This window comes from Eucalyptus grandis, chromosome 4, assembly GCF_016545825.1.
Source record: "Eucalyptus grandis isolate ANBG69807.140 chromosome 4, ASM1654582v1, whole genome shotgun sequence".
Lineage (NCBI taxonomy): Eukaryota > Viridiplantae > Streptophyta > Magnoliopsida > Myrtales > Myrtaceae > Eucalyptus > Eucalyptus grandis.
This window is the reverse complement of record NC_052615.1, coordinates 2,178,620-2,205,371: the sequence shown is the minus strand read 5'-3', so window position 1 is coordinate 2,205,371 and position 26,752 is coordinate 2,178,620. Positions and strand designations below refer to the sequence as shown.

At 37.3% G+C, this 26,752-nt stretch overlaps 1 protein-coding gene across 1 annotated transcript; it reads right to left on the bottom strand.

The window, feature by feature from the left end:
* Nucleotides 1-5,795: 5,795 nt before the first annotated feature.
* On the bottom strand, nt 5,796-15,765 carry LOC104440664 (protein argonaute 2). The gene is given in 6 exon segments (XM_039311268.1): nt 5,796-6,609; nt 6,612-6,815; nt 12,598-13,208; nt 13,649-14,409; nt 14,411-14,847; nt 15,419-15,765. Coding segments are annotated over 6 exon segments (2,880 nt in total). The 5' UTR covers nt 15,672-15,765; the 3' UTR covers nt 5,796-5,995.
* Between the last annotated feature and the right edge of the window lie 10,987 nt (nt 15,766-26,752).

The following is a 26,752-nucleotide window of genomic DNA, read 5'->3' as shown; positions in this document are numbered from 1 at the left end:
TATAAGATTTTAAAAAACTCCCCCTAAGTCAGCGTTACTTGTAATAATACAAGAAATTCTAGAGAGAAATTTGTCAAGAGAGAAGTTCTAAATTTGGTTTGTATTGGTATTTATACTTTTGGAATCAAAAGGGACCATATTTATACAAGAACTCTTCTTATTACAACCATAGATCTACAACACTATCTAATGGTGGCCAACAAACACCAGCATCCCGTGTGCTATCTTTAAGGCCGATCCTCCCATATGGCTCTAGGAATACTCAGGAAGACATATTGTTCATATTTCCCTCAAGAATATTTTAAAGTAATAAAGAAGTTTCAAGACTTTTTGGTTATCTCAACCCACTTCCTCAGCTTATTGGGCCTTAAAACCACTGGTCCATGACGCTATTCTCTTGCTCGTAAAAGACTGGTGCCTTGAATAGATTCGGAAATTGACTTATTCAAACTTAGTTGAAGTAATATAGTACTCATATAATACAAGGCAAACGAAACTTTTGCGCAAATTCATACCAATTTTATATTAATCAACAATCAAAAAAAAATTATTATCAATATAAACAGTTGCAATACTATTTCATCTTAAGATTCGTGATATACTTGAATGTTCATATTATAAAACATTAATAAAATAATTAAATAAAAGTATTGAACTTTAATTCCACTAGACGAACAAAAGGATGGTTTTATTTTTAAGGGATCTCTTACCTGGATAATACCTTAATATTACTAAACTTTATCCCAATGAATGATTTTTTAAAATTTTTTTACTTTGTTCAATGTGACACTTGAACTATTTTAGTGCAATCTCTAAATTTTCCATTTGTTCAATTTAACTCTTCAACTTTCCAAGTATTCCTATTAAATTAATATTTTTGCTATTTTATGTCTAAGTCTTTTCATAAGGATATCTAGAAACGATATCCATTTATCTATAGATATACGTATATATATATATATTAATCTAAATCTTGTTCTTTATATTTTAGATTGATAAAATTTTAATAAGAGTCAATATTACGAAAAACCTCAAAATGATACATCTATGATAAATTTATCTCAAACTAATTTTTAACTATAAAAAATCATAAACCGGTACATTTATGAAAAATTTCTCTCCATTAGTTTTCGTCAAATTTCAATGTCAAATTGCTAGTTGGATAACATATGGCAGTTGAATTGAATGACACGTAACAGTTGATAGTGTACCAATTTAAGATTTTACCCTCTATTTGTCAAAGATGAACCAATTGGTGAAATTCCATGATAGTAATCCAATTTAACTTAGGGTTAATTAGTCATACATTTATCAGTTTGGAATTTTTTGTGGTTAAAAAACTAGTTTGGGATAAATTTGTCACAATTATACTAATTTAAGGTTTTTCGTGATCAAAAAATTAATTTAGATAAATTTGTTACGAACATACTGGTTTGAGATTCTTTGTGGGTCTACCCTATAGCTAAATCATGTTCCTAATTTATTAATTGATAAAATCTCAATCTTACACTTGACTTAAAATAGCAAGAAAATAAACCCAATATAACTCTAAATGAGTTTCTACTTTTACTATTCTAGTTTTACTTAAATGGAACTATCGTAATATCGCATGGCTATCAAGGATAGAGCCTTTACCTTTCGAAGGTCCCGAATACGACTCGTAGCGAAGACTACAACTCAGTTGGGGAATCCATCATTCGATCTTTGACTAAGGCGTTTCATTTTGAGTAATGAGGCGTCCAGTCTCTTCAGCTTTGGATGCATCCATGGTGTCCCTTCTTCGCTATCTTTCAATTTCCTGGTTGTATTCCTTCTCCCCCGCGGGTGCCTTCGTCTTTCCCCTTCTCTTCCTTTTTGGCTGTTGTTTAGCCTGCGCCTAGCTGCTATTTCTTTCGTTCCTCTCTATGAAGCTCCTTCCCCCACCCCCCTCCCCCTCCCCCTCCCCCTTCCCCCTTCCTCGGCACCCTTCCACTCGCTTGGCTGATTGTCTTTTGAGTGCAAGCCTTGGTGCCGGGTCTGTTGCTATATAGGTGTGTAGCTCATTGGTTCTTTAGGTGTGAATGGTAACGTTTCTGTTCTTTTTTGTTCCAGAAACAGAAACAAAAAAAAGTGTTTTTGTTCAGGGGAATAATTTTTGAACAAAAGAACGCGTTTGGTAACGTTTGTTTCAGGAATAAAAAATGAATAAAAACACGTTTGGTAAATTTTATTCTTTTTTATTTCTTTTAATTTTTTAAACATTTTTATTTTATTTTTCATTTTTTCCTTTCTTTTTATTTTTTTTTTTTCGGCTGTCCCCGGCCTCCGGCGACCGGCCGACGGGGCCGGCGGCCTCGCCCGGCCACGGCGAGGCTCGCCGGCCCCCGGCGATGCTCGGGCTCGCCCGGGGCCGGCGATGCTCCGGCGAGGTCGCCGACCCTCGAGGGCGTCGCCAACCCTCGACGGCCGGTCGCCGGCCATGGCCGAGGCCGGCGACCGGCAAAAGAAAAAAGAAGAAAAAAAGAAGAAGAAAAGAAGAAGAGAAGAAGAAGAGAGAGAAGAGAAAAACGTTTCTTCATTTTTGTTTCTGGAACAAGAAACAACAATTTGTTGTTTCTTTTTTTTGTTCTTATTTTGTTCCGGAAACAAAAAAAAAAAAGAGAAACGCAACCAAACGCGTTTATGTTCTTTTTTTTGTTCCCGGGAACAAAATCCGTACAGAAGTGTTCCGTAAACGTTTCTTTGGAACGTTTCCATGCACGCCCTTAGCTAATATATATTTACCCTTTACAAAAAAAAAAAAAAAAACTATCGTAATATCTATAAAGAAAAAAAAAAAAGGTAGAGATAAAAAAAATCCTATCTTTTGTTTATTTAGAAAAATGATTGAAATGAAAAGATATTAAAAAATCTAAGTATTAGTGTAACTGCAAAAACTTGTGAATCGTAAGGAAGGACTATAATTTGAGGATTCAATTGAATGAATTAAAAATTTAAGGATGATATTGTACATTAAGCCAAAACTTAAGGAAAATTAGCTTCGATGGGAAAACTTGAAGAACTTTCATTGTTGTTTGCACTATACATGTGCAATGCGCATGAGTTTTCAAGGAGAGAATTACTTTTTATTTTTATTTTTCTTTATTATAGAAAAAAGATAATTTAACAAAAAATTCCTTCGAAATTAAGAAATGGAATACATCAATCCACCAAATTGTATAGTTCAATTCTTTTATATGAAGTAATATGGAGGGAGAGAGAGAGAGAGAGAGAGAGAGAGAGAGAGAGAGAGAGAGAGAGAGGGAGCCATGGAACTAATGAGTGCCTATTTAGGCAAAGTACATTGGCCTATGGGTAGAGGGGAGATGACATTGGAACTGGTTTGAGATGACATTGTTCTTAATCACAAACCCAGTTACTCCAGAACTTGTCTCAAAGTTCAGAGCATATTACGAATACTCTCTTAAAATAAAATTAATAAAGGATTTATATACTTCTGTTCAGCCCTTTTTACACCTTCTTGAAGCATTATGAGTTTATACGTTTTGTTTACTCCTCATGACTACATACATTAATTTGTAGATGAATAGAGTTACTTCAATAATGTTGTAGGTTTTAGAAGAAAACATATCTGTTTTGGTGAATAAGTAGTTGGGTTTGTGTTTCGAGATATTCATCGATGAAATCCAAATGTATTTCAACCCCATTATACGATTCAACATCTCAATTATAATTAGATGGCCTGAGTTAGAAATCCAATGTAACATTACTCTTAACCATTTATGCGGTAGAGATGATCATGAAATCTCTCTTTCTCATATTGAAGTTTTTCCTTCTTATTTTATGAAAATGCAAAGAAAAAAGTGATCTAAAGGAAGATCTATAATATTGAAAAGATTAGGGATTAATGTGTACTTCCAAACTTTAGCAGATTCCTTTTGGTTTGGAGGTGGTGACGGGTGGGCCAGCGTAATTGAACGGGGTTCATGAGCCATTTCATTGCTTTCCTCTTTGAGATCGTATACCACTCCAAACAATGGTTTGACGGAAAATGCACAAAATTTTTAGCGATAAGAGCATTGGAAGTTCTAAAATTTGTTATGATAGTACAATTGACTCCTAAATTTTTTAAAAAGTACAATTAAGTCCTAAAACTTATTACAAATTACAATTGAATCCTAGAACTTTTAAAAATGTAATCAAGTTCTAAAACTTATCAAATTGGTTCGATCTAAATTCTTCCATTGATAGCACTTTTTAAAATTTAGGACTTATATGAACTTTTGTGATAAGTTTTAAAATTAATTGGACCTTTTAAAAGTTTTAGAATTTAATTGAACTTTCGTGACAACTTTTAGGACTTGATTATTTTTTTTTTGAAAATTTTAGAATTTAATTGTACTTTCGTGATAAGTTTTAAGATTTCAAATGGACTTATCCCAAATTTTTATATCCATGTGGTGCAAAATCCACTACCACCCCAAAATTTTTGCTTTTGTGGCAAATTGTCCCTATAACATGTCAATTTTACAATTAGCACCTTAACATTTCTATAAAAGCTAACAGCCACTTAAGGGAAACACATGAAATAAAATGGTAGATGATGAATAAGACAGCCGCTAATTCATGGAGAGTCTTTCAAGAATCAATAAAAAGAGGCCTTCCAAATAAGCTATTACATAATAAAAATAGGTAGATGAAGAAAATATTTTTAAATTTTAAATTGAAAAATGATTAAAATATGGTAATAAAAAATGATTGGGCATGGCAAAGTGGGGGTATGTTGTTGGTGAAATGATAGGGGTGATTAGTTCCTGGTTTGGTCATTTTTTTCCCTACTTGATGCTTTCTATTAAAAAAAAAAAAAAAAAGCCAATCACTTTTATTTTTTTTAAAGAAATTAAAAAAAGTATATGTAATCGGTCCAATCCCAGAAACCGGGCTGCCCTTACACCGGTTCCACTTCTAAGAACTAGGAACCAAACCAAATTGGTTGGTTTTGTTAGGTTCGTGCGATTCTTGATTTGAGTGCATTCACAACTCTTTTTTCATTGCCCACTTTTGACTCATTTTATCTGTTTTTAATTTTTTTTTTTGTTCTTTTTCTTTGCCTTTTCTATTACCATTTGACAAAAAAAAAAAAAAAAATACTAATACATCTTTTGGTGAAAAAAAAAAATCAGACATATGCATCTATTTACCTATTCTATAAATTAAAGTAGATTTTTCGAAGATGTCACTTATGTCACTTTTTCCCTTCTTTCTTCATTCCTGTTTTCCTATTAACTTTCATTTCACTAATTTTATATCAATCATACCAATACATATTTTGGTGAAAAAAATAAATTAGAAATATGCATCTATTTAACTATTCTGTAAACTAAAGTAGATTTTTAGAAGATATCACTTATGTCACTTTCTCCCTTCTTACTTCTTTCCTGTTTTCCTTTTAACTTTCACTTCACTAATTTTATATCAACTTTTATTTTGCATTGCATTCTCTGGATAAACATAGTAACTTTCCAGGGGTGATTCATCGGAGAGGTGATCCTAGAAAGAGTCCACTGAATTGGTAACAAAGTAAACCCTAACTTACAAACACGCATTGTATTATAACCATTAATCAGCACAAAGTAAATTGGAAACAAACAACGTAGGAATGCAGATTTGTAACCCCAAACAATTCTTAAAGACAACAGCTAGATCCACTGTTCCTCCAATGCACATGATGAGCATTAATCTTGATCCTAACTTGCCAGGATCACGGCAATAAAATAAAAAATAAAAAATAAAAAATGAAATTCCTAATAAAGCACTAAGAAAACTGAAGACCGTTGCATTCCTCCACCTAAATAGATGCGTAGAAGAGGTGCCTTGGTAGCATGGCTCCATTAGCTTTTCACCAGTTGAAAGAAGGCTTCTTTTCGGAGGAGAGGCCATGGCAATATCCAGTGAGTCTCCTCTACACGTTTTTGGATGGAGAACTTGGACTTCTAGACACAGGAGCGTAAGGCCTTCAAATGAAGAACATCGTGTTCTCCACATCAGCGTGTAGCTTGTAAAATCGCTCTTCATTTGAACCAACTGATGAGAGTGATGAGGACGCCGTTGAGGAGGATGAAGAGGCCACTGAATTAGGAGAGTGCTCCATCACTGCTTCATGATACAACCTTCCTCTATAGGCGACAAGATCAGCATAGTACACAGGCGTGACCAGAGATACTGATTTGGTGCATCGAGCAAAGGTAAAACATAAGCTGTAAATCAACTTCTGCAAGTGATCAGAGCTGAACTTGTGCTCGTCCCAGAGGACATTGTAATGGGTCGGCTTGCTTGTCCCGAGGCTGCCATAGTGGCTGCACAGATAGAAGTCGAATTCGAAAGGATGCACAACTATTGTGTCCACGACTGTCCCTGGTGGCACGTTGCCTCTGGGACCGCCATCAACATCTCTTTCCGGGAAAAGACGAGTTTGGTGGCGCTTCCGTGCCACAATGATCGTGATGGTTGGCCTGTAATCTTTCTCGGAGAAAGCCTTCTTCAGGTCTTGCAATTCTTCATTCAAAACCATATCAGATTGGCTTTCACTCACTCCATCGCGGAACAATATGAGTTTCCTGGGCTTAACCCATTCAGACAGGCATATGTCTCGACAAGCTCTAGACACATCTCCCCGATATTGGCAATTTTCTCTTGCCGGTGGAGCTGAGGTCGCATCCTTGCAGCATAGCGATTGGCAGCAGGCCAGTTGATGGTACCAACGACTGCAGCAAATGATGGACTGATTGTGTCCCGTGATGCGGGATGGTTGACATCAGCACCGAGGAACATCACATTGTTAAGTATAAAAGTAACGAAGATGCTCAAATGCAGAAGCAAAAACAGAGGACCAAAACAGAGGACCTGAATCCAGAAACGAAGATGACTGGATCAATGATCAATGAACGAGAATGCTCGAGGGCTTAATAACTCGGATAGCCAGATGATCAATGAACGAAGATGCTCGAGGGCTTAATGACTCGGATTGCCAAAGTCTTAAGGCTTAGTCAAATAGATTCTTTCTGTTAAAGTAGTTACTGTATTCTGTTTTCCTTTGTAACTAAGTGCTGTTACATATTCTGGTATAAGTACTCGCTTTGCTTTACATAAGAAGTAAGGAAGAACAGATAGAAAGATAGAGAGAGAGAGAGGTTGCAAGATTTGAGAGAACAATGTATCGAGATCATCAATAAGTGCAGAAGGAATCTTGATACAGAAGAGAAGAAACTTTCGGAGAATGAAGAACAGCTCAAATCCGAAACTCAAGCAAGTTAAGTACATTTGATCTAAGAAGAATAGAACAACAGAAGTTTCTTCACATTCTCGTTGTTTCAATTGTACTGAAATACAATGATATGATCATCATTTGGAAATACAAATTGTCTTCAGATTCGTGCACTTGATCTTGTTTGAAGTTCTTCATCTTTCTCATGGTATCAGAGCTGTAGGTTGTTTGTATAACTTGGTTTGATCTGAAAAGTTTGAAGAAATGGCAGTAAGATCACCAAAATATCCATTTCCAATACATGTAAACATCTCGAACTTTGTTACAATCAAGCTCGCCGAAGACAATTTTCTGTTGTGGCAAGCTCAAATTCAAAGGTTCCTGAAGAGTCAAGACCTCTTCGGTTTTGTTAATGGTGATGTTGTAGCTCCTTCACGAATGTTGCACAACAATGATGAAGGATGTGATTCAGAACTTGTTAATCCTGATTACATTGATTGGACAAGAACAGATCAGTTGATCTCATCATGGATTAGTGGGGCCGTCACTGAGAATATTCTAAGTCTAATCATCGGTTTAGAAACATCCTTTGATGTATGGCAATCTCTTCTAAAACGATTTACACAAAAATCAATAGCAAAGGAGTTCGAGCTTAGAGGAAAATTACAGTCTTGCCGAAACTTGATCAAAACCTCTCGACTTATCTCGAGAGAATACAAAAATATATGTGATCGTTGAATGCTATTGGTAAACCAAGTAGATGAAATAACCAAGATCTTTGGTATACTAGAAGGACTAGGTCCGAATATGAACAACTTCGAACCACCATATATTGTTTGAAGCCTCAACCCGACTATGATGAAGTTATAGCTCAACTAGAGAGATTTGAATCTAGAATGAAGACTTACTCTTAAGTCAGTTCAATCCTAATCTGGCTTATTTTGGCCAAAGGAAGATTCAAATGTATCCTAAAGAAAGTACTTGATGAAGAATATCTTTCACAATCTACTGGTTTTCTAGCTCAGAGAGGAAGTTATAGGGGTGGTCGTAGTTTTGGCCGAGGCAGAATGGCTGGTAATAGAGGAAGAATGATTGGTTACACTGAAAGAAATCAGAATTACAGAGAAAATGCAGCAGTTCAAAGACCAGGAGATCAATATCTGCGACCAAAGAATGTCTTTCCTTCAACAACACAGGGATTTCGACCTTATGCCACACAACCTCAAAGGTATCAAAACAACAAATCTTATCCTCCTCTGTTAAACTCAAAAGAAAGTTTGCGGGATGGGAAAACACAGAGGTCGCTAGACTAGAATGTCAAATATGTAAGCGACCAGGCATGATGCTCTCATTTGTTGGTACCGGTTTGACAATTCCTATCAAGTAGAAGAGATTCCAGCAGCTCTGACAGCAATTCATATTGAAGATCCTAAAGGAAGTGAATGGTACCCTGACACAGGAGCCACTGCTCATATCAGTTCGAATTCTGGTATTCTTCATACTTCTTCTAAATATCAAGGTCTCGATACAGTAATGGTTGGAAATGGATCTTGTTTACCTGTTACACACATTGGTAACACTTACCTGAAAACAGAAGTAAACACATTACCTCTTAATGATGTTCTTATAGTACCTGAAATAAAGAAGAATCTTCTTTCGTATCTAAGCTTACATCGATGACTACCCTTGCACTTTCATCTTTGATAAACTTGGTGTTTATGTAAAGGACAACAATACCAAGGCAACAATTCAGCTCGGAAAGAAGACTAAGGGCCTTTATCAAGTCAATACACAGACTGCAACAGCCTTTTTCACTCAAAGACAGAAAGCAGTCAATGCAGAAGTATGGCACCAAAGATTGGCCCATGCGAATACTCAAGTAGTGGATTATCTACATCATCAGAAACTAATTCATGTCACTTCAGTTACTTCAGTTTCTTCAAAAATTTGCAGCAGCTGTCAGATAGCTAAAAGTACAGCTCTATCATTTCCTCTGTCGAATTCCATATCAACTTCATCATTAGAAAAGGTCCACTGTGACATCTGGGGACCATCACCAGTAGACTCCTTACAAAAGTTTAGATACTATGTGATTTTTGTTGACGATTTCTCACGATACAGCTTGGTTATATCCAATGAAATTGAAATCTGAATTCTTTGATATCTTTAGTCGATTCCAGACATTAGTCGAAACACAATACAATCACAAGATTAAAATCTTTCAAAGTGATGGAGGGGGAGAGTTTGTAAGTAGAAGGTTTCAAGACCATCGCAAAGTTGTGGAATAAAACAACAGCTATCTTGTCCTCACACTCGAACAGAATGGAGTTTCGAAAGAAAACATAGACATATTGTTGAATTGGGATTGGCTATGCTATATCATTCCAAGATCCCACTGAAGTTTTGGGTCGATGCCTTTGTTACAGCAAACTACCTTATAAACAGGCTTCCAACACCAAAGCTAAACATGGATACACCATATAGAAAGATTCATAATACTCAGCCACAGTATGATCATTTACGGGTATTTGGTTGTGCATGTTATCCATGCTTAAGGTCTTATTCAAGACACAAGTTCGATCCTAGATCACTTCCTTGTATTTTTCTAGGATACAGTGATCTGCATAAAGGCTATAGATGCCTTGTACCTACCGATAATCGTATATATATCGTAGACATGTTGCTTTCGATGAAACATCATTTCCTTTCACAAAGATAGTGATCAATGAATATGGTCAATATACTTCTTTGTATAGACAGTGGATTGAAGGAGTCAAATTGCTCGAATCCTCAAACAAGGATATAGCAAAGCAAAGTATTTCCCATCAGCAGGAAAGGGAGAAGTCAATATCATCCTACTATGGATTATTATGAAAATCAGCAGATGCACCAACGAGACTTCCTCAAAGCATCAATACGGCTCCAAGATATTCCTCTAACATCAAGGCAAAATGATGTTATCACAGAAACTCAATCTGGTCAGAACTCTTCATCTTTCTCGGATATTCTGCATAGCAATATTAGTTCGACACGTAACAACACACTTGTGATCTATCTTCTTCTCAAAGAAATGTTAATAGTCATCCCATGCAGACCCGACTCAGATCAGGTATTATCAAGCCAAATCCAAGGTATGCTTGCTTGGCTGAGTATCATGTTCCTATGGAACCAAGATCCATTAAGTCTGCATTAGCTAATACAGGATGGTACAATGCTATGCAAGAAGAGATGAGTGCCCTCCATAATAATCATACTTGGACATTAGTTCCAAGAACAGACCAGATGAATGTTGTAAATTTGTAAGTGGGTGTTCAAGACTAAACTCACACCAGATGGTAGTCTAGAAAGACTCAAGGCTCGTCTGGTAGCCAAAGGATTCCATCAAGAAGCAGGACTGGATTTTACTGAAACATTCAGTCCAGTTGTGAAACATGCTACAATACGTATAGTACTTTCTATAGCTCTCACAAGAAAATGGACAATACACCAACTAGATGTAAAGAATGCATTTCTTCATGGAGATTTACATGAAACTGTTTACATGGAACAGCCACCTGGCTTCATTGATTCTCAAAAATCAAGCCATGTCTGTCTTCTTCACAAGTCATTATATGGACTTCGACAAGCACCAAGAGCATGGTTTGAAAAATTCAGCAACTTTCTTCTTGAAATTGGCTTTGTCTGCAGTACAGCTGACCCATCTCTGTTTGTGCTTCATACTTGAATCGATACAATCTTATTACTTCTCTATGTTGATGATATCATTCTTACAGAAGCTCCACTCAATTCTTAAATGCATTAATACAGAATCTCGGTCTTCACTTCCGGATGAAAGATCTTGGCGATATTCATTACTTCCTAGGTATTGAAGTGAAACATACAATACGAGACCTTGTTCTTATGTCAAACAAAATATGCGGTTGATCTACTCGTAAGAGCACGAATGATAGACTGCAAACCAATTTCGACACCTCTACCATTACGGCCAAATATTATGACAAATGCTGAAGTTCCTTTCTTTGGATCCTACCGAATATAGAAGCTTAGTAGGAGGTCTTCAATACTTAACTATCACTCGACCAGATCTAGCATTTGCAACAAATCTCCTTTGTCAGAAGATGCAACACCCCACAATGGCTGATCTTCATCAATTAAAACGAGTGTTAAGATATGTCAAAGGAACTATTCATCTTGGCTATTATCTTCACTCTAATAGTTTAGCAAACCTCTATGGTTTTTCGAGATGCCGATTGGGCAGGGTGTCCTATTACTCGCCGATCTACTACAGGATTTTGCACCTTCTTAGGTTCAAACTTGATCTCATGGTCAGCCAAGAAACAAGCTACTGTTTCAAAGTCCTCCACAGAAGCTGAATATCGAGCATTAGCATCTACAACAGCTGAGTTAACTTGGATTGGTTTTGTTCTACGCGATATTGGAATTCCTCTCACAAAAGCTACATCACTATTCTGTGACAATAAATCAGCTATTTCTCTCACAGCCAATCCTGTCTTACATGCTCGAACAAAGCACATAGAAGTTGATTTTCACTTTGTTCGAGAAAAGTATCATCTGGTTCCATTTCGTTCAACATGTTCCAAGTCATCTTCAAATAGCTGACATATTTACTAAGTCTCTTTCTCACTCAGCTCATCTGTCTCTTCGCACCAAATTAGGAATGGGATTCAATCCCCTTCCCAATTTGCGGGGGGATGTTAAGTATAAAAGTAACGAAGATGCTCAAATGCAGAAGCAAAAACAGAGGACCAAAACAGAGGACCTGAATCCAGAAACGAAGATGACTGGATCAATGATCAATGAACGAGAATGCTCGAGGGCTTAATAACTCGGATAGCCAGATGATCAATGAACGAAGATGCTCGAGGGCTTAATGACTCGGATTGCCAAAGTCTTAAGGCTTAGTCAAATAGATTCTTTCTGTTAAAGTAGTTACTGTATTCTGTTTTCCTTTGTAACTAAGTGCTGTTACATATTCTGGTATAAGTACTCTGCTTTGCTTTACATAAGAAGTAAGGAAGAACAGATAGAAAGATAGAGAGAGAGAGAGGTTGCAAGATTTGAGAGAACAATGTATCGAGATCATCAATAAGTGCAGAAGGAATCTTGATACAGAAGAGAAGAAACTTTCGGAGAATGAAGAACAGCTCAAATCCGAAACTCTGAAGCAAGTTAAGTACATTTGATCTAAGAAGAATAGAACAACAGAAGTTTCTTCACATTCTGTTGTTTCAATTGTACTGAAATACAATGATATGATCATCATTTGGAAATACAAATTGTCTTCAGATTCGTGCACTTGATCTTGTTTGAAGTTCTTCATCTTTCTCACACATGCCCCTCATCGTTGATGTGTGGGAATGGATTGAATAGCTCCACGTTGCTGCCTCCAAGCTTGGCATTGATCTTGAGGGCAAGATTTGTTAGATACTGATCGTTCTTATCCTCGTTCGCTTTATTGAAAAGACAACACTGAGTGATTAACCCAACTCGAGTTTCGCAAATCCATTTGAGGCGCCTGTAGCCGTCGTCTTTCCTAGACATGACACAAAGAAGGAATTGAGGACGGCAATTGTTGACATCCTCTAGCAGCTCAGTCAATCTAGTCATACTGGAGAAAACGCTCATTGTGGCATCTTGATAAAAGAGCGGTTCTTCCATCCAAATCCCCATGTTTCTGTATCGGCTGATAAGCTTTTGGATGAATTGCTTGTTGAGCCGATTCCGGTCTGACGCGCTAAAATCAACGATGACCCATCTTTCGATCGGCTTCCCATCCACGACCGATTTCCCCATTAGATTCCAATGGCATTTGTCTTTATCAACCTCCATCTTGATCACCTTGCCATTTGGAGTCGCCAGTTTCAACTCGGGAGGTTCAATGACACGTCCCATCACTTTCGTCATGTTTTTGTCGACTTCAATTCCGAAGTTCATGCTGACATCTCTGCAGCAATGAAAGAGACATTTCAAATAAAGAGAACAATATCGAAGACAAAAAAAATATAGTGCTAGTCCGGTGCTTACTGTGCTATAAATTTATACTTTCTTCATCGGTCGAATGCCATTTTTGTTCTATATAGTATATGCTGTTTTGCGCAACCATTTCACCCAAAGAATATAAAATCCAAGTATTTTGTCTATTTGAACATGAACATATTCATTTACATAGTATAATTGTTACCGATTATCACTTACCCAACAGAACGTGTGATATAAATAACTCAAAAGAAGAGCATATATAAAACAGATTATAAATTGACCACACTAAAACATGATGGCAAAGCTTCATGTAACAAACACATTGATTTTTTGATCCGCACATCAAGTTCCAGCAAAACCAATGATAATGATATACAATTTTAGCAAAGAACAAGTGTTGCATACCCGCAAGGCCCGGTGTTCGACCTCATCCTGTCGCAAATGGACTTCTTTCTGATATGTGGGGCAGGCAAGCAGAGTTTCTTCAGCAAGGTGGAGGCATGTCTCTCCAAATTCTCTTTTGGGTACCTTTGCCCCTCGACCAACATGCACAACTCCATCGGCACAAACTGCTTACTGTTGTTCTTGCTCAAATCTAAGCAAGGAATGTCCCTGTACCTTATCTCGATTTTGTACTTCTCTAAGAAATAGTTTGCTAGATTGATCGTATTCATCTTGCCCTCGGGGCTCTCGCAGCCGAAAGATATCGAACTTGTGGTCTTGTCGGTCAGTCCAACGATCGTATACTTTTGTTTGGCCTTTCGGTGGGTCACTGTGACCTTCACTCCCTTTAGGGCTTGCTCGACTTCCCTCCTATACCTTGCAAACTGACCAATGTTGAATCCACGTATGTTCTCTTCGAGGAAATCAATGACCGACATCCTCTTTCGGAAGGCCATGACCGAGCAATCGAGAGACAGCGCAAGGCCCTGGTAGGTCGGCTTCAAGCTGTGTTGGAACCCTCTAAATACCGCAACGCCGCACTTCAGGTCGTCCGTCTCCTGATACTCGTGGGGATAGAAATGCCGCCCGACTGAGATCATGTTCCTCGCAGGGTTCTCCTTCATCACCAGATCCATGCTCTGCAATATATCCCGGGGGATCGACAGCAAGTTTCCAGCCAAGTAGTCTTTCAACTTAAGGAGGTTGAACTCGTTCACAAGCTTTGATTGTGCATTGGAAAGAGGAGTCCTCACTGTCTTCGCCGCAAAATATCTTCAAATCGTGCGTCCCACAAGGCAACGGAGTCACACTAAAAATGTTCCTCTCGCCATCATAAGCAGTCATGGATAATGGAAACTGTGTGCGGTTGTCAGAGAATAGCTTCTCCTTGATCTGATAAAGAGTGGCTTTTGATAGTCTCACAGGATAGCGGTGCCTCATCGGTGCCATGGGCTTGATGTCAACATCATAGTGGCTTATAATGGTTTCGGGATTGAAGGTGACGGGAAAGTGGTTGACGAGAAGCCTGACATGCCGAGCAAACAATGAGCCACCTTTGTCGGGGCGTCTAATGGGACAAATCTTATCCCCATTTCCTGAGGAAACCTGATTAAACTCCGACGCGGAGTTAAACTCCGGCTGGACAGCAACAGTCTGGAGATCTGTCGAGAGAATATAAACCACATCAGTAAACATTCGCTTCAGTCAAGAAGATCTCTTGTGGCTCACTTTTCATTTGTTTGTGCTTTTTCTTTTCAGTAGTTATGGTTGTAAAACTAATGAAACGTGAAAATCAAATATCAGCAGCCATGCCACCAATGTGCATATTACTATCCAGAAAAATAACAATGAAAGCAGTGACTTCTTTTTTTATCGCAACAACGTCTGTCCATTTAACCAATATAGAACATGGCTGCAAATTAAATGCAGCAGTTATGCACTTGATCAGGAAAAAACAGTGAAATCAATATCGAATGTGTTGAAACGTTATATTTATTATATATGTGAATAGAATGGAAAATTGACGTGATTCACATGCAAAGATCCTACTGGTAGAGCCAAATTGAAAGAAAAATGCAAAATGAAGCCGTTGCTAATGTTACTCTACAAATGCAACCGAAAGAACGTGAGTTTCAGGCCATTTATACCACTTTCTTATTCCAAAGCAAGTCTAGCAATATCCAATCAGTACCCGACAGTAGGGCAAGGTCCAAGAGACCAGCTTATACGTACCAGCGATAGGCTCAGGCTCCGGACCCGGTGAGGCATCATGACCAAAATGACGAGCGTCGGTCTTGGCAAGCCACCGACTCCCATCTCTACGGTGAGAATCTCGGAAAGCATTTCTCTCCTTTCCATGACCGCCCCGTGCACGCCGGTGGCCTCGTTCATAGCCGCGGTGGTGACAATCCCTATTGTGGTATCTCTCATCATCCTTCTCACGATATGTATCGCGTTCACTCCGTTGGTTCCCACGTCTGTCCATGACGTCTCTCTTTTAAGAACGGAATTCTTTTACGACCGGAAAGCCGCACGACTGTATAAAGAGAGAGATGAAGAAAGGCAAGCAGATGCAGGACGAGAATGGTTAAACCAGAACGGAGGATAAAAGAGAGGTGGTCTGGGATGATATAAATATAATTAACAAAATATAACTTTCACTATTTAGTGCATACATAGCACACTCTGCTCAACACACTCTCAAGACCCCTACACACACACCCACACACCCCCTTGGACTTCTTGCTCACACTCTCTTAGTTTGGAGACTTTCTTAACTTTCTACACTATTCTAGAAGTATTATTTTATTATTGCCTAACAACTAGATTTCTATGGAGAAGTCTGAAAGTGGTGCAACTTATGGGAGGATAAGTTATTGGAGAACAAGGACTTGTGTGATATAGTAGCCGTGCTGAAATTGTTTTTATTCTTTAATTGTCTCCCTCCATTCAAAGGCTAGGATGGATGGCTTCATCTTCAATTGCTTCTCTTCTCGGGATCGTGATGGAACCTGTCGAATTATCCAACTCAACTATACAAACTGTTGCAAGCTCTTCTCGTTCCTTCATTGCAATAGGCACTTGAAAGTCCCATTCTTCTTTGCTTTCAATCTCCTTCTTACAAGTAGTGACGACATTTCCTTCTTCTCGCCTATACCAACAAAATCTGGCAATATGTCCTACCTTGCCACAAACGTAGCACCGTTTGCTACGCCTTTTGTTGCTCTTATCTTCGTCGTTGTCGTCATCACAATCTTGACGAGCTCCCACGGCTGATAACCCTTCTTTTCGGGTTGCCTCCACCAATCTCCATGATTTTTCCATGGTTTGCCATCTCTTGCACCTGCTCTATTTCTATTCGGCCCTTGAACCCTCTTTTATTACTGAAGAGGGCACTTTCATCCTCCTTAATTGAGACCTTAGGCATTTGTTTATCTAAGGCCTCTTGATTGGCCAATATATTTTCCAACTCAGTTAGAGTTGGCTCATTTGCCCATCCACGGGTGGCCGTAACAATACCATTATATTCTGGCCTTAACCCGTGAATTATTATTTTTCTCATTCTTGTCTCGAGAGATGGCATTCTCGGGATCTAATTTTGAAATTTCTTCGCAAATAGATTTAACTTTAGAAAAGTATTGACTTACCGTCATACTTTGTTGCGAGATTGAGAGGAGCTCGTTCTCTAGGTATTGTAACTTGGCATCGTTTGTCCTCGCAAATAGCGTCGCCAAGTTATCCCAGGCCTCCTTTGGGGTCTTCGCACTCTTTATGTGTTGCAATAATTCATCATCAACAGTCACAGCAAGAACGTAAAGAGCCTTACGACTTGACGTTCCACTTTCTTAAATCACTATCATTTGTGGGTGGTGTGGTGTTGTTGCCGCCAACAATATCCCATAAATCTTGTCCAAGCAAATAATACCGCATGCGGGTACTCCAATTATTATAATTAAAGTCATTGAGCTTCTCCATCCCGTTCTTGGACTCGAGAAATCCACCATGGTGACTTGAGTATAATGCCCCGCACTATACCAAGTAAGCCTGGTCCCGGACCAACCAACTTCACAATCCCAGATTGTGCACTGGCAGAACTTCGACGTCCTTCGCTCCTTCGCTCGACGATCCCTGATCACCTTGCTCACTTACAATGGTCCCCGACCACTGTCTTCGCACGGCCTCCGACGACCTGCTCTGATACCACTTGTTGAACCTTGCGGAAACGTGGTACAAATATAATTAACAAAATATAACTTTCACTATTAGAATATTTTCTCACACCACATACAATACTCAGACAACTCAACACAATTTCTCTCACTCCCGTGCATACATAGCACACTCTTCAAGTACACACACACCCACACACCCCTTGACTTCTTGTCTCGCTCTATTTATAGGAGAGTTCCCGACTTTCAACATCATTCGAAGAATTTTCCTAACAACTAGATTTCTATAGTCAATGATGGATTTTGCTAGAAGAATCTAGAGAAGGGAGAGTTCTAGGAAACGGAGGAGAGAGATTGACAAGTTCCAAGAACTCCTAGACAATTCCTTGGTTTGTCTCGCCTATTTATAGGAGAGCCGACGGAAGTTTTCACGCAGCTTCATCAATTCCTTTGTAAGACTTTAGGTAAGTGGGTGTCAATGGTTCGGTTGGATTTATAGGAAACCGAACCGAACCATTTTGATGTGTGTTTGCTCCGAACCAAAACACAACACGACCGGACCGAACCGAACCGAATTGAAAACGCAGCTATCGGTTTGGTTTTCGATTTTCCTCTTCTTTTTTTTTTTTTTTGCGCTTCTTCTTCCATTCGCACCGTCCCCTTCCCATTGGACAGAGGCATCGTCTTTCACCCTGCGGATTCACCATTTACAAGACCCCGAATCCTGTCAGCCTGATCGGACCTCTCCAGTTCCTCTCTCCCTCACTCATGGGGTAACCATAGTCCCGAAATCAAGCACTCGGCAAAACGCGATGCTCGAGCCGGTAGAGTAGAAAGATGACGCGCTCAATGTGCCGAAGATGGAGAAATCGAGGGCTGGATTGGGTGGATCGACGGAGGGAGAAGGGCAGATAGAGAAGAGAGGGATCGATTTCTAGGGCTTTACAGAGGGGAGGATGGAGTGAAGTTATAACTGGTAATAATGAGATTGCGAAAGAGATGAAAATGTATTGAAATTTATGTTGTCACTTTTTTTGAGATGAAAATGCTGTGAGGGTGGAGGAAGAGAGAGAATAAAGGAAAAAAGGAAAAGCGAGAGAGAGTGAGGTAGATGAGAGCAGGATAGTTATGGTGCGAAGACAGAGGGAGAGGGAGAATAAAGCCAAAAAGCTTGAAAAGAGAGAAGTGAGCGGGAGGAGAGCAGGAATGAATTAGTTCAGTGAGTGGAGGAGAAAAAAGAAAAAACCGAAATTTGATTTGAATCGAACGATCGACTAACCAAATTCTTTTACTTATTATCCGAACCAAAAATGCACAAATTTTTTCTTCGGTTTGTTTCGGTTTCGATTTTGGTTTGAACGCCTTTACGAACAAGTCTTTAACTTGAATGTGTTGATTCGGATTTGGTTCGGTTCTAAACGCCCTTACCAACAAGTCTCCAACTTGAATGTGTTGATGCTTTTCACTGCCTAAACTTTCTTTTTCTTCTTCGATAAGTTATCAACTCTTTTGCCTTACAGCAGGAGTATGATAAAGCAAAATGCTTGCGAACGAAGAAATCGTGTTTCCCACACGTTGACTTCCCTAGATTATTCTAAGATTTTACAAAGATCGATCAAAATTTAACAATAAAAAAATTTCAAGAAAAGACATGGGCAGTTTTTTGATAAAATCAGTTTCGGGTGTGACATTTTTGTTCCTCAGATTAATTCTATTCAAAAATAGTTTTTATATTTATGTTCCCTAGACGAGTTTCTAAATAGAAAAACACATTTTGTAACTATAAAAAATTTTTATATTCAAAATAAAAAAGAAAAAAATGTATTTAGTATGACCCTTAAAATTTTTATTTCCATTTTTTTTCATTTAATTATAAAAGTGTCAATGGAGACTTAACAATTAATGTTTGGATAACATTGGACTCTTGTAAATATTTAACTAATTGAGATATTCTATTATGGTTTAAGAAAATCCAACATAATAGTTGGTCAAAGATAAATGGTTGGAAATGATAGCAGAGGTTCCCACTAGTTTATAACTTAGAATATGAGGAGGTTGGCAGTAAATCTTTGGGCATTACAATAAATAGGTATATTAACCTTTTGAACTTTTCTAGTTGCAAGAAGAAGAGCAAACGACACTTTGTGGAATGGGGAAGGACAAAACAAGTAAGGATGGACACAATCTTAAAGTTGGTGTGCTTATTTGCACAAAGTCATAAAACCTTCAAACAAATGACATCGGAAATCCATGGTGCACAAGCTTATTTGAGTGCTATAAATACAAGATAAATGGTAATGCAAAAGACTTGTTTAAAGCCATCTAATATTCATTTAAACAAAATTGTAAAAGGAAGAAGATATCTTCTCTAATTGAAGTCGCCAAGCTGTCATGACCTAGCATTATCTTTAAAAGAAAACGATATTAAAAAATTCATATAATAAAGCAAACTTATTCAATTTTGATCCAATTTTTATCAAAAGCTTTTCACATTTTTTATGCTAAACTTATTCTAAACTAGAAATAAGATTAAAATTTAGTAAAACTACTCAAAATCTAATTTGTAAATTTTTTCCTAAATTTTCAATATTTTTATTTTTTATTTGGGAAAAATAGGGATTCGAATCGGGTTAGGAGATCCCATATTTGGGTCTCATTCCAACCTTGTGTCGAATATGTAAAGGCAAGCATTAGGTTACACTGAGTTTGTTTCTCTAAAATTGTCTCGTTTCTCCTTTTGTTCTTGTGAACAAAAATTAAATTTTCTTTTTTTACTTATTTTTTCTATTCTAAATCTATTCTCTGATCACTATTTATTTTAGGGAATAAAAAATCAACATACGTATACAAATAAATTTTATTATTTTTGTTTTGAAAATAAAAAGAATGAAAAAATAAAAAATAAAAACGCTACCAAATGCATCCTTTTGGACTTTCTTTTTCTTCTTCAATAAGTTTTTGAATCTTTTGCTTTACAGAGGGAGTTTGATGAAGCGAAATGCTTGCTAATGAAGGAATCGTGTTTACTTTCTTTTGAGAAAACCACCCACGTCTTCCCACTCTCTTCCACCACGCCTTTGTTCATTCTCTTTTTCCGTTCCTTTTGATTAATTTATACAAAATCCCCTAAATAAGAATTTACACCTTAACTTTTACCGATCGCTGTCCGTCCATTCCGTAAAATTGCAATGAACACGATTTTCAAGAGTAGAAAATGGATGTTTTATTCGTTTCTTCATGAGAAATAATTAATTACAAAGTCCCCTGAAATTTAAGTAGCACAAATTGGCTCCCTAATCTTTCCAATACGACATATCTTCCCAAACTTTTTTTTCCATTGTTTTTATAAAAGCAAGTTTAACAAGTTCAAACCCGGGGGCGGTAGTTATAGTTTGAAAAGTTCAAACCTAGGCATATGGTTTTCAAATTTCAAGATGGGTCTGAAATTGTTTTTTAGCAAATCAAATAGGTTTGATTTAGATTTCGTTGACAAATATCCTGGAATGCAATCCCAACTAGTTATATTACCGAAAAGAATCAATTTTCTTCTAAATCACACGATATCATTTAAGTAACTATCTTACTCATCTAGGAATTAATGTTTTCTGTCACTAAAAGTAAACAAAAACGTACAAAATTCATTATGTTTTAGGAAGGTGCACAACAGCTTAAAAAGAAACATATAAATTCCTTATTATTTTATTAAAGAAAGAGTATTTAATATGTTCTCAAGTTTGAGATGAGTTCGACTTTCATTCAAAAGTAATTAGAGTCGAGTTTAGACAGTGTAGGCTATCTCAAACTAATTCCAATGTCATCTCCACTCCACCCATCCACCAAAATCACCGTCATGTTGCCTGAAGAAGGGACTGTCCTATTGAAAACAAAATTTATATACTCGAAATCTGAAGAAAAAAAAAAAAAAATATATATATATATATATATATATATATATATATTCTATTTGGTTGTTACAATTGACAAATCTAAATATCCACTACTTTTTGAAGATGTTTCTTCTCAGAATTTAATCTCCATACTTCGACTCAATAGTCACTAGTTAGCTTTGCAGCTCTAATTTCCATCTCTCTTTTTACTTTTTCTTATATGACAAGAAATTGAAGAAACATGCATTTCTCTAAATTTGGTTGAATAATGAATACCACCTCTAAAGTTCAAAGGGATGTTGTGTCAATTTATCTTTTCCTAAAAAAAGACATCCAAAAAAAAGAGAGTAGTTTTCTCCTTGAAAAATCACATGCCAATAGTAAAATGGGATAAAGCTCCCTTAAAAAATCAAATGTCAATGGTAAAATTGGATAAAGGGTAAACAACTGTATAACAAAACAAAAGTTCAGTTTCGTTTCACCCCGTAACTCACAATCTCCTGAGGAACGGGCAAGGGCGGGGCGACGGATGGGGATCTTCGCCGAGCAAAGCAGGGTTAGTCACATTTTGAATTTTTAATTCTTTTGTTCCTCGACAAATTCGTTAATCATTTTTTTTAAATTTTCCGTCTTATTCTGTTAAAATTATTGAGATGCTTTTGCAAGAGAAAAATTGATTAGGGCTACTATGTCGCTCATAGTTATGAACCAAATAGACACTGTGAAAGAGAGATGCTCATACTCATTTAAAAAATACTAAATACCAAAAAAACCCCAAAATAGTGCATCTATAACAAATTTACTTCAAACTAATTTTTTTACCACAAAAAACCTTAATATGTTAAATTTATAATAAATTTACATCAAACTATTTTTTCCAAAAAAAAAATTCAAAATTGATATACATTTATAATCAATTTTTACCATATATTAGTTTTCATTAAATTGATCATCAAATTAGACACATGAATGATAGTTGTGGATATAATAATTTGGGGTTTTATCTTTTATCACAAGTTTACTATTTTATGATTTTTTGTGATATTAATCCAATTTAATAAAATTATAAAATGTAAATTTGTCACAAATATATTAATTTATGGTTTTTGGTATTTAAAAAATTAATTTGAGATAAATTTATCATAAAGTATCATTTTGGAATTTTTCATGAGTTAAAAAAATCTAAGTAAAATCATGAAATTTCTCTCCAATGGTGCCCATCCCCACCACAAAATGTGGGACTCATCATTGCGCCTCGCGACACTGTCACTACTACCATCGAACCGGAGCAAGCACGGAGGTCGCTGCCAATGAACTTCCTCTCTCTTACGACTCGGCGGAGGTTGGTCATGGAGGTTGTGGTCTTTCTTAATTCACTTGCACCGGAGGTCGCTGGACTCGCGTGACCAGAGATCTAGAGTTGTCGACAGACACTAACGACCTTCACGTGAGCAAATCGACATGGGCGGCGACCTCTTGGCTGGACGGACAAGAGAAGAAGGGGGGCGGGGGAGTGCACATGGGAGTCGAAGTCACATTATCGAGCATGGCAACAAGGATAGTAGGAGAGGTATGTAACTTTCTTTATAGGATTAATACCACCAAAAATCTTAAATTTGTACACTTATGATAATTTCCACCAAAAATCTTATTTGTGACAAATTGACCTTCTATTAGCTTCCCTTAAGTTGGATTAATACCTCGGGGAAACTACATTATCGGTGCCAAAAGTTGTTTACGGCGCTCACTTTGGTGTCAAAAGTTTTTGTCGGATTATTTAAGTGCCAAAAAATTTGAAAAATGATCATTTTAGTGCTAACTCCGATCAGATTGACCGGAAATCCGACGTGGTATTTTTTTTTATTAATTTTTGAAGCTGATGTGACTCGCCGAAGAGTACAGTCAGTATCTAAACCACAAAACGACGTTGTTCGGCTTCTTTCCCCGAATCGAAACCCTAAATCCCCAAATTGAGAGAGAGAGAGAGAGAGAGAGAGGGCGGGGGCATCTCGTCTTCTTCACAACACCAGCAGCGAATGGCACCAGCAACAGTAGTAGCAGCACTAGCAACAGCACTAGCAGCGGCGCACCAGTAATGGCACCTTTGACCCCTCTTCCTCCTCCTCCTCCTCCTCCACCCTCGCCTCCTATTCTTCCTGCCACTTCTTGCTTGAGCAACAATCTCATTCTCTCCTCGCTCACCTCGTCAAGCAGCTACAATGGTGGCTGAGCGACGGTGGCAAAGTGGTGAAGAAGAAACCCTAACCCTAATTTCAATCCACGTATGAGCTGTACAGTGTTTTTTTTTTTTTTTTTTTTTTTGCGAGGATGTCCACGTATAACGGCAAAATGACGTCGTTTCTTGAAGAGGATGGAAAATGACGTCGTTTAAAAGTTGAGCAATTTCTTTTTTAAATATAAAAGCCACGTAATTAATCTAACTGGAATCTCTTGTCGGTGGCACCAAAGTGATTGTTTTTTCTCCGATTTGGCACTTAAGTGACCCGACGGAAATTTTTGGCACCAAAGTGAGCGCCGTACATAACTTTTGGCACTGATAGTATGCTTATCCCCTCAAAAAAGTATAAAACAGTATCTATGATAAGTGAAAAGTAAAACCTCAAATTAATACACTCATCAACTACCACATGTCTTATAACTCCATAACTTGACGGTAAAATTTAATGAAAACTAATGAGAGTAAATTTATCACAGGTATACCAATTTGAAGTTTTTCGTAGTATTAACCATTCTTTATGAATGTAAGGACATGTCTGATAATTCTATTAAGTGCCGAAAACTGAAAATGCATCACCGCATGTCGACTCATCATTGCTCCATCCTCTGGAAAAACCTCCTGGAACCATATTTGTATTTGCCGTGCATGTATGATGTATCCGATCAGTGCCCCATCTTCCCATGCGAGCATATTTATTTATGAAATCTAAAAAGTTATCAACAGGCTAGATCTGCTCATGGTTTTACTTTGGTCTAGATGGAACTGATGACTCCTCTTTAGTCATTCACCATCTATTCATCAGTACACTCTTAGATGATCAACAACAGGACCTTTCAGGCATCGCATAAACTGGTGCTGGATGTTTTGCCTTTGGCTAAGTCTAAATGCTACATGAAGATATTATCTCTAGTATGCACAACCATGTCAAGAACATTTGAGGGACAGAACTCATTTGATTTTATGCAATGTGTAGCTCACAATTATCCATATCTCAACAACTATTTCATTGAGTGACAGATCTTATTCCATGTAGAAGATCTTAGTACTTTCCTCGAGTAACAAAAGCAGCAATGCTCACATAGCTTTATCTGGTCACATCAGCTTGCATTTTGCATCGTATGATAATGCTTCTGGTTGAAACTTTAATATAACATCTTACTTCCAAGTGTGCTTCATTTTCCTCTCCTCGTGAATCATCCTCCAAAGTGTACTCCTCGCTCTGCAACACAATCCATTCCAGAACAAGCGACCAATAATGAGTAGACAGGGGTTCTGATGTATCTTAATGCACTTTCTTCAACAAAAAAATCAATAACACGGTGAAGAAGGAAAATTTTATCTTCCATACCTCCTTTTTGTCCTATGTTTGACGTCATCATCTGCATCAGAGCATCGAGGTGAGAGATATCCCCATAGCATCCAGTTTTAGGTTACATAGTCCAGACTAATGTTTCCATTGCCAGGTTCTGTCTAACCAAGTGCAACCCCGTTATCAACTAAGAGGTACTCCATTCATATATGCTAATCTAAAATTTCTTCTCTCACTGGATTTTGGCACATGTACATGTCTTTAGCTTTTGATCTATTCGAGTTCCATATCGATCTTAATTTATGCACTTTTAGTGATTGAATCACTAGATCCTCTAAAAGCTATCCTAAGTTCTTGAAAGGCTGCCATTCTTCTGAAGAGTCTATCTAAGGAGCACGGAGCATAACACCAAAAGTAAACAAAAAACCAAGAAAAAGAAAAGCCCTAACCAAGATCAAGTAAAAACTGCAAAATGAGAAACTAGTGATCCAGCTGAAATGCACCAAAGGAAAATATGTAAGCATACAATACGAGAAGGATGCATGCACCGCTCTTCTAATGGATGATCGGTCATTGTTCGCGTTTGTTCTTCTCTTCTGGTTCAAGAGAAAAATCAAATTTGAACTGTGAGCAGCCGGACATTTCTTTAACTTGGCAAAGTTAAAAAATACTAGCAGGTCCTATCAATATGTTAGGCTCAAGTGGGTCTAGCACACGACACATTAAGATTATTGAGCAACCTCAACGGCATTCTAGTCACTGCATCAATTGAAACAAACAAGTGCAGGATTTGAATCAGGAGACACATTTCTCTGTCGGAACAATTCTTTGTCGGGAAAATACACTGAACTCTGCATTTCGAAGGGCTTGGCGTCAAGTATGTGGGAATCGTGGAGCATGAACTTTAGAGGCTTTTGAAATTTTCTATAAATTAATGCATTTAATGATTTAAACGAAACATATAAACTAGTAATATTTTAGGAAGGTGTAAAACAGGTTAAATAGAAACGTATAAATCACTTATTATTGTTATTCAAGTAAGTATACTTAATATGCTCTCAACTTTGAGAAGAGTTCCACTTTCATTTGGGAGTAATCGGGTTAGAATTTGTTTATGCCAAAAAATGACCAACCTTTGGTTATTATTGATTAGTGATAGACTTAGTCGATGAGAGTAGAGTTTGTTGAACAACAAAAGTAATCCATGAAAAGAACATTCGACAACCTGATGTAACTATTTATTAGCAATATTTTTGAATATGAAAGCTCTTTTAGATAAGTGTCCACAATTTGAAGAGCATTATCGATAACCAAAAAAGTTATTGATAGCAAATATCACTTATTGGGATGAAGTCATCGATTTCGACGTGTAACTGTTTGATAGCGATATTTTTAGATATTTAAGCTCTTTTAGATAATTAAGAAGTTTTTTTTTTCTTTTGAAGATATGATTGTGAAGTTATCTTTTTAAATTCAATGATTGTTTATACATGGATTGTATGCTTTATATAGACAATCTATGTAAAACGACCATGACCATCCAACAAAAAACCTCTTATCTTTCAATTCTTGTACCTTTTAATTATCTTTCAATTTTTGTACCTTACCTGTGGTTTTAAATATCTCATTGTTGATTAAATTCTGATGTGTATCTTAGTTGTAGTTTTCAAATTGTCATCGTCGAATAACTTTTGGCATTCTATCTTTATGTCATCACATTTTGCCGTCGATTAAATTTTGGCAAAACTTTTTATGTCATCAGCTTCAGCATTGATTAAATTTCATTAGAGCATACATGTTCCTTGTGTTCCATTGATACAGTGTCCGGTATCGCCACAAAACTCGTCTCCTCAAAATATAAACCTAAAAATCATTCGGTGAAAAGTATTTGGTTGCGGATCCCATTTCGGCGAAACAGAGTTTCAAGAACAATGTTCAAACGTGTTCCCATGTCATTTCACT